The sequence below is a fragment of the Epinephelus moara genome, chromosome 22 (assembly GCF_006386435.1).
Source record: "Epinephelus moara isolate mb chromosome 22, YSFRI_EMoa_1.0, whole genome shotgun sequence".
NCBI lineage: Eukaryota > Metazoa > Chordata > Actinopteri > Perciformes > Serranidae > Epinephelus > Epinephelus moara.
The window spans coordinates 32503293-32512479 of NC_065527.1; the positions used below are offsets into that span (position 1 = coordinate 32503293).

The window sequence follows — 9187 nt, forward strand, 5'->3', positions numbered from 1 at the left end:
TTAAAAAAAAACCAAGTGTTTATATTTCAGATTACCAAAGCAGACAGCCATCATCAATATCATCATCATCATCATTGTCGTCATCATCACGGTGAAGCATTCGGGTACAGTTAAAAAAATACAACTTTATATGTACATAGAAAAAGGTTGGCTTTGCTGAGCTTATAAAAATAACTATCATACTCAACTCAAATCAATCACCAATCAGTGACAGGAAGGAACATGACGGGCTGCTGAGCCCATACAGGTGAGCCTATCGGCTGATAGGTGGTAATCAATAACTGATTTTATACAGTGGGACTGAACTAGGACAGGAAACACAATAAAACCAGAGCCGGGAGAAGCTTTTTAAAGACAACACTGATGACTTTAGAAGTTTCATCTCCAACTACAGACTGATTTTATATTTTAGAAAACATCCAACAGATTTTATCTGGATTTCTTTCCTCAGCCGACTGCAGACAGCTATTCCTCACGGCTAATGTTTAGATGAAGAACTTTTTTTCTGTTAAAGTTACATTATATAGCAAAAGAAAGTACTGAATTTGAAAAGCTTGTTATCATCATCTAGAAACACCACTTTGTCTACACACACAGACAAAAGGCATGGGGCATTTACTGCCTACAAATATTCACTTGCATCCACGTTTGTTTTGTTGATATGACAAATGCTTATTTGCACCAATCAAGTACAACAACAACTAAGAGGAGTCCTCCATTATGAGTTAATTCTATCCTTGTAGAGTGGCCTCACTTATACTAATAACTCCTAAATTATGTCAGATTACACTGGCTTATGTGCTGCACATTAACACATTTTAAGGTTTTTTATCAAATTACCACAAGCACTGACACACAGGTGGCTGATACAGTCTTCTGTATACATGACAGAACTTGGAGCGTGGACATGACCGAACTTTAAGGTCCAGTGTGTTGAATTTAGGGGCATCTATTTGCAGAAATTGAATATAATATACATAACCATGTTTTAATTCATTTATAATCACCTGAAACTAAAAAATAGTAGTGTTAGCATCACCTTAGAATGAGCCCTTTGTATCTACACAGGGAGCGGGTCCTTTTCCATTTAGTCCGCTATGTTGTTCTACAGTAACTCAGAACAAACAAACCAAACACTGGCTCTATTTAGGGCACGATTTCACATGGGCCACCATAATTCTCCTGCACACATAGATTTAATGGCATCACCACTGGATGCCACTAAATCCTACACACTGCACCTCTGAGGTGCCAGTTTGGTCATTTTTGGAGGGAATTAAAGGTGAAGTGTGTAAGATTTAGGGGGATTTGGTGGGATCTTGCAACTAGCTGAAATTTCTCCTGGTTAGAATTTCTTCAGTTTTCATTGTTCAGGAGGTTTCTACCAGGAGCTTAATCATCTCTGGGGGTCTCTTCTCAAACAGACCAGTTGATTTAAAATGGTAGAAACACTGAATAAAGCAGTTTCATGTTACAAATCAGTGTACCTCTGGTGCTGCTTATTGCAGTTTGGCTTCTTACTATGTACGCAAAAATGCAAATGTCCCTATCTAGAGCCAGTGATCAGATTGTCTGTTCTAGGCTACTGTAGAAACATGGTGGAGCAACATGTGATCTCCACGAGGACCTGCTCCCTATGCAGATATAAATGGCTCATTCTAAGGTAGCAAAAACACAACAGTTCTTATTTTCATGTGATTATACACTAAAGGAAACATACTTATATAATATTCCATTTCGGCCAATACATCCCCCTAACTCCTGCACAGTGGAGCTTTAAAAAGTGGCTGTTCAGCAGTCAACTTCCGTATTTCAGTTATCGGAGCATCACTGAACTCACCAACACAGACAGTTTGCACACTAGTTTTCAATTGCATCACTACACCATTAACTCTGACCAAAAAATAAAGATGACTAAATCACTGCAAAATTTACAAAAATAAACAAAAACTGACAGCAGCCTGGAGGGAAGGAAGTCAAGCCTAAAACCTGATGTTCAACAGGAATGTAAATATGTATTTAAAGGGATAAAAATATGCAGAATAACCTTTAAAAGGACCATGAGACCAGAAGGACGTCCTGAAAATCAATACGTTCACATGAATTTATAAAGAGTTCCACAGCTGATGATTGTTCACAGGAAAAAGTTGTTAAATGGCAATAATTCTTTTAATCAAAAATGCAAAAAATTAAATGAGTTACAGGTTCTTAAATGTGAATCTCTTGTTTTTTAAACTCTTCTATGACAGTTTGACAATTGACAGTTTTGGACATTTGAAGAAACCGATAGGAACCTTTCTGAGAATCTGTAAAATAACTGATAATGAAAACAATCATGAGCTGCAGCAACAAGCTTACAACCACCTGATAACAGGAAACAGCTGGTTTTGATAATAATCTGAGAAAATCAAACGTTTCTGTGATGGATCTGGTTCAGCTCTTGGATCTATGACAATCAAAGTCAATCCAGGAAAAAAGACGACTTTTTCTGTATTCAAACATTAACAAGCTCATTGAGGAGTGACCAGAAGCAGAAAAGCTGAGAACATTAGCATTTTATCACAAAATGGTTCCCTTTGCTTCAAAAAGAGATCCACTGAAACCTCTGGGCTTCCCCGCTCACTTTGGGATACATTTGTAGGGAGGCAAATTCTAATTCTTGTTTTTTTAGTGAAGTGAGTTCTTAAACGTGATGACGTCACATCCCAAAACAAAACTGATTATAAAGAACAACAGTAACAATATGAAAAAAGTAGGAAGCAGTTCAGAGTTATTTTAGTGTCCAAAGAATCCTGAAAAAGGTGCCTTTTCTTCGCCTTCACAGTCGTGGCCTTATTTTGTCTGTACTCTTTCAGAGAAGCAAAATGGTGCAAGCTGCAGCGAGGTGTGAGTAGCTGAGTTTCATAAAGGTTTAATGTGGTCCCAATTTATCAAAATTTGGAGTTATGAAAGCATCAGATGAACAATCTGCTGATAAAAACTGAACATGACAGAAATACAGGGACAAAAATGGGCTATAACGGGGACAACCAACTGTGTTAACAAAAAAGGACAAAAATGTTAAAGTGAAAAACTAAAACTCTCAGAGTCAAATGGGGCGCGTTAAAGCAATGTTCAGGAAACAGACATGGCTGTGTTTAAGGAGGACCGTCTTTCCCTCATGTTGTTAATTTGATTTGGGATCACTGACTGCAGCTAAAACAAAAGAAGTTAGTACACTGTCGCTTTCTTCCCCCTCAGTTGGTCTCCATCTCTTTTATCAATTCATCCAGTCTCATTCCTTTCTGCAGCAGCTATTTTGCATCCCAATTAAGAAGGCATTCAGTTAGAGTGTAAATAGGAACTCAGTCATAACATAACTCCTCAGTCATGTTTGTTTAGTCTGTTTTCACCTGTCTCTTCCCACTGTTTTGTCCTTTTGGAGAAGCTATTTCATTTCCCTCTCTGAAGTGTCATCATCAAATTTTTCCAGGATTCAAAATGGGGCATGGCTAAACTCCTCCATCATGCTTGTTTAGATTTTTATCAATCTGTCTTTATCCTCTGTATCACCATTTTGTTTTCCTCTCTGAAGTGGTGGTATTGAATCATTGAAGGATTCAAAATGGTGCAGGATCAAACTCCTCTGTCTTCTTTGTTTAGTCGGTTTCAATCGTTTCCTGCTCCTAATGTTTTTGAAAAGCCATTTTGTGTCTCCTCTCCGTTGCCTTTTGGGGATTCAAATTGGTGCACACTTGAAATCATCCGGCTGTGAAACCAACACCTCCAGTTATGATATGTCTTTCTGACGGTGTTACCCCCGCTTCTCAACCTCACCTCCTCCTCTCTGTTAGGAGCTGACCTCCGTCGTCTCTCCCCCTGTCTCCACCAGCGTCACCTGACCCTCCTCCCCCTCCATGATGATGCCTCCCTCCTGTAGCACCACCATCTCCCCCTCCTCTTCCACCATGCCGGCCGCAGCCTCCTCCTCGTCCTCCTCCCCTCCAACCACCTCCTCAGGGCTGGCTGCGTTGGCGGCGGCATTGGCAGTGGCAGTGTTGGCATTGGTGCTGTTGGCCTGACTTTGGGACATGGCCTCCAGCTTGATGCGGTACTCCTCGGCCTCCTGCTCCTTACGCAGCAGCTGCTGCCGGTACTCCTGTGCCTTCCTGTTGGCCTCCTGCAGTTGCCTCTGCAACAACTCCTGTAGAAGAAGAAGAAGAAGAAGAAGAAGAAGAAGAAGAAGAACAAGAACAAGAAGATTATGTTAACATAGATCAACTCACAGAACTTCTATTTCTGTTACTACATGTACTACAACTGTTACTACATGTACTACTGCAATAGTAAGTGTTCTCCACTCACTGTCTCTCCTGTGTCGTTGTGGTTGTTGGTCACCTCCAGCTTCCTCTTCCTGGATGGTGGAGGCTGAGGGTCCTCCGTCACCACCTCTTCTGTCACGGTGTTGGCCGGCACCGCCAGCACTGTACACAAACAAACAAACATATTGATTACCAATATATTGTTCTGATCAGGGAGCGCTGAGCTGACAGGAGGTTGTCTTACTCTGCTGTCCGTGCTGCATGGTGACAAAGAACGGCGGCGCCATCCCTCCTGTGGTCTGCAGGTTGCCGTGCTGGTCTGTCACTATGGTGATGACCCTCTGACCCCCCTCGTTGACGACTGTGGCGTGCTGGATGTTGGAGTCCAGAGCGCTGGCGGCCATCGCTTCCTCTGAGTCACCTGAGAGACACAAACGTTATACCATCACAGCACAGGATGAAAGGTTCCTGTGTTTCTGTGTGAGTGTTAGAAGGAGCTCTGATTCCCTGCCCGTGCCCAGTGGTGCGCGACCTGGCTAGGGCTCCTCCCCAACTAAGAATTTTCCTAGTCGACCAATAGTAATCATTTAGGGCCATTAGTCAACTAGTTGCCTGCATGTTTACAATGTTAATTTAATTATTAAATGATATATTTTGGGCGGGGCAACACAATGGTTTGAGTTGAAGGTGTGAGAAAGAATAGTATCAGTAACATTGTCAACACTGCTACATTACAGCTGAAGACACTTTAAGTCCAGAAAGATCTCGTATCCTAGGGTGTCGGTGGCTTAGTGGGTAGAGCAGGCGCCCCATGTTCAAGGCTGTTGCCTCAGCAGCCAGGTTCGAATCCAGCCTGTGGCCCTTTGCTGCATGTCATCCCCCTCTCTCTCCCCCTTCATGCTTACCTGTCCTGTCCATTAAAGGCAAAACGCCCCAAAAAATATCTTAAACAAAAAACACACAGGCAACAACATGCAGGTGTATTTTATGTTAACATGGTCATTTCTACAAAGGAATTCTTATTTTTTCATTCCAGTTTTAATTTTGTTCGAATCGAATGCAAAATGTTAGTGCATGCTTTACATTAAAGAGTTAATGCAAACAAACCCATCTGTACTATTTATTCGCTAACCCAATGAGAATTGATAAGGATAAGTGATATCGATAATGGAATCAGAATCGCTAAATTCTTATCAATTCCCATCCCTACTGCCTGGAAAACGCAAGGTTGGGCGCGGGGCCCTACTCTTGTACCTTTTCTGTGCCAGCTTTCAAGAGCGTGGCGGCAGATTGCGTCTGAGGTTGCTAAGCAACCTTAACAAGCATCATATAGCCTATTTACCTGAAATCTTGAGAGCAGAGCTGATCTTCTTCCAGACGCTGTTTATAAATGTGTAGGCTTATCGACTGTGGGACAGATGTAAAGCTCTGGGTAGCCCTGCACTAACATGATCAACTTTTCCATATTTATCAGACTGAATATTTACAAGAAGAAGGGAAAGATATCTGTCGGCTGTGATTGGTTTGTAACGTGACTCCTGTATGACTGCTGAGCGGGGCCTCTTCCTGTGTCTGTCCTTTCAAATTAAATTCCTACATGGCCCGTTACATAGGTTTGGATTTATTTTGACAAGGCGCAGCTCCTAATAGAGTTTCATGTTTGTTTTATTTTTGTTTTTGTTTCTGCGACTAAGCTTCCAATGAAATCTTGCTGACTAATGACCTTTCTTGTCGACTAACGTTTGGTCAGCTATTAGAGGGAAGCCCTACACCTGGCTGTAATTTCTCATTACTCCCTCAGGCTTGAATCAGGTTGGGTTCTCAACAATTTACCGATGGTGTTTTTTTTTTAAATGAAACCGGAAGTTGTAGTGCATAAACAGCGGGAGTTATTATGACTGAATCAAGATGAAAAAAGAGAGAAAGAGACTAGGACTGCGACTGAGCTTGGGAAAGTGATGAAACAACGGAGTGATACAATGGAGAACTGGGGAAGAGCAAAAGGCTTTAAGGCCACTTAGTTGGCAGTAGTTGCTTCTGCTTCCCCAGCAGTGGGAGAGATGTGGTGACATGCAGTGAAGAGCAGTCATCACCATTTGCGTGCCACATCACCATAGACTGCTGTGTGCACAAGACGCACCAAGGGGCACAACCCACTCTGCTGAACCTGTCGTGCATGAGACGACAGACTAGTGAAATAGCAGAAGGAAGAGGAGAAGGGCAAGTGGTGCAAAGAAACACGTCAGCCCTTAGCTTGTAATATATGTTTTAATATTAAGAAATACATATCTCATAGGCCTGATATATAAAATATTATACAGTCACTAAAGGAATTTGCAATGTTGCAATCGCAACAATTAATGCAAATTCAACCAGCCCCAGTGAATTCTGCCCAACCGTGCAATTTTGTCCAATCACCGCAACTTTGACCAGCCTCCTGTGAGTTCCACCAATCATAGCAGTCCCCCGCATAAACATAATGGACATACGTCACCGAATTCACTTCCTTGTTTACGGTATGAAGATGCAGACATGTGCGATTCTAATGTCTCAATTTACCATAAAAATTACTGCTAAAGACCATGCAAAACAATTCCCTGATGTTCTTCACAAAAGAAGAGGTAAAGTGTTTTGCATCCTGTGCAATATTGTGGTGGAGCACAAATGAAAAACATCGATTGACAGACACTTTCTACCGCAATACATTTTCGGAGAATGGCTGAAACTAGCGAACCACAGACCAGACAAATCATACTGACAGAGGCTGCTGCATCCAAATCTGTTGCAAGCGCTGAAAGAATGATGGTACGTTAGATTAAATACATGTGGTTGGAAGTAACGTCAGTTTATTATAAATGCAAAGTAAGAGAGGTGTGCTTGCATGTTAACGAACACCAGAGTTCAGGTTTATTCCGCTTGGAACAAGTTACCTTTGGTTTTTAATGATGTATATAAAACAAAGCAAAACAAACAAAATCAAAAATTTAACGTCTATTACAATTTTCACTATCTCTAGCAATTTCATCGCAAAAAAATATGCTTAAAACATTGCAAAATTCATCTCAATTTTTTTTTAGAAAAGCTGGTGCGAAATCAGGCATTTTAGGCCGCAACAATCCCGAAAAAGCCTGCGAAATCCTGGAGGGACTGATTTTGAAATTTGGGTTTTCAATCGGGCTCAGGCCCAAAACTACTGCCATGGTTCGGGCTCGGGTCGGGCTTTGACAGATTTTTTGGGCCCAATCAGAGTTTAGTGTTAGTGTGTTTTTGTGCGTTTCTGTGTGAGTGCTGGTACCTGCGTTGGCCTTGTTGAGCAACTCGGCCAGGTTTACCACTCCCCCCTGGATGGCAGGTATTCCCTGGATGATGAACTGCGGCTGGTTGGTAGTAGTGCTGGTCTCTACATTCATACTCACCTGGTTCATGTTCACCTGGTTCATGTTCACCTGGTTCTGCATGCCCTCCTGCAAACACACACCGAGTACAAATGTCAAGAAAACCTGAGGTGGAAATGTTCCTCTAAGTCACATGTTCACATTTAAATCATCTTTAAATGATTTGTTTTGAGCCTCTTGGTGTGAGTCAGAATCAGACATCAAGACACATTTAAGACAGTTTTTTAACTGTTTGTGATCATGTGAACAGAAGTTTTGATAATATATTTACACTATGGTTCAAAAGTTCAGAATCAGCTCTTATATTGATTTTTTTCTTCCTTCAAGAATCAATATTTGAACCAAGATACAAATAGTGTAAAACTTAGGAGAACAAAACAACAGTGTGCTCGAGGTCTGTCTTTATCATATGAAACTCAAAAAAGGGTCAACACATGGGGAGAAAGATGAACTTCAGGCACTCGTGTGGAGCAGGAAAAAATGCACTCAATTAAGTTAAAAAGCCTTCATTCAAAAAACATGGCAAAAACATAGACTGGTTCATCTTCAAAATTGCCTCTCATTGTGTTCCATTGCTGTCATCCACCTGCATTAACTTATCAATCAGGACTGGTGGACACCCCCCTACCAAGTTTATAAAATGTTTGCTCGACTTTTATCCATCCTTTTGCACCCTGATGAAGACCTTAGGGCTGCCCGGTCGGTGTTTTAATGTAAGTAGTAGGGCTGCCCCCTACTAGTTGACCAAACGTTAGTCGAACCAGAAAGGTCATTAGTCGGCAAGATTTCATTTGTCACTTAGTTGCAGAAAAAATAAATAAATAAATAAATAGATTAAGGTGAAACTCTGTTAGGAGCTGCACCTTGTAAAAATAAATTAAAACCTACGTTTTTGAAAGGACAGACACAGGAAGAGGCCACGCTCAGCAGTCAGACAGGAGTCACATTACAAACCAATCACAGCCGACAGATATCTTCCCCTTCTTCCGTAAATATTCAGTCTGATAAATATGGAAAAGTTCATTTTCGTGCAGGGCTACTCAGAGCTTTACATCTGTCCTATGGACAACAGGCCTACACACTTATAAACAGCGCCTGGAAGGAGATCAGCTCTGCCCTCAGGATTTCAGGTTCATAGGCTATACGGTGCTTATTAAGGTTGCTTAGCAAACTCAGAAGCAACCTGCCGCTGCACTCTTGAACGCTGCCACAAAAAAGGCACAAGAGTGGGGCCCAACGCCTTACCTCGCCTTTCCAGGCAGTCAAAGACGCAGCATGTGTACAGCCCCTAATTTCCAGGGCTGGTACCTGCTGTTATTCCACAGGCTAGTTAATAACATGTCGGGCAGGAAATCCAAAGTGTGGGATCATTTTGAGAAGGTGAAGGACGAACCCAAGGTGATATGTAAACTCATCTTCATTGGTCGACTACAAACATGACATATCATCTGAAACATGGAAGTAGCTACATGCCCATTAGCCACTTAGCAC

The 9187-nt window shown here is 41.7% G+C and overlaps 1 protein-coding gene across 1 annotated transcript in view; it reads right to left on the reverse strand.

The window, feature by feature from the left end:
* Nucleotides 1–9187, reverse strand: part of gabpb2a (GA binding protein transcription factor subunit beta 2a) — an 18703-nt gene continuing 9516 nt past the window's right edge. The window contains exons 5-8 of the mRNA XM_050035329.1: nucleotides 7597–7765; nucleotides 4546–4722; nucleotides 4345–4463; nucleotides 1–4183 (exon numbers count right to left, since the gene is read on the reverse strand). Of these exons, the coding sequence (XP_049891286.1) occupies nucleotides 3830–4183; nucleotides 4345–4463; nucleotides 4546–4722; nucleotides 7597–7765 (819 nt within the window). The 3' untranslated portion in view covers nucleotides 1–3829. The remainder of the gene's footprint in view (nucleotides 4184–4344; nucleotides 4464–4545; nucleotides 4723–7596; nucleotides 7766–9187) is intronic.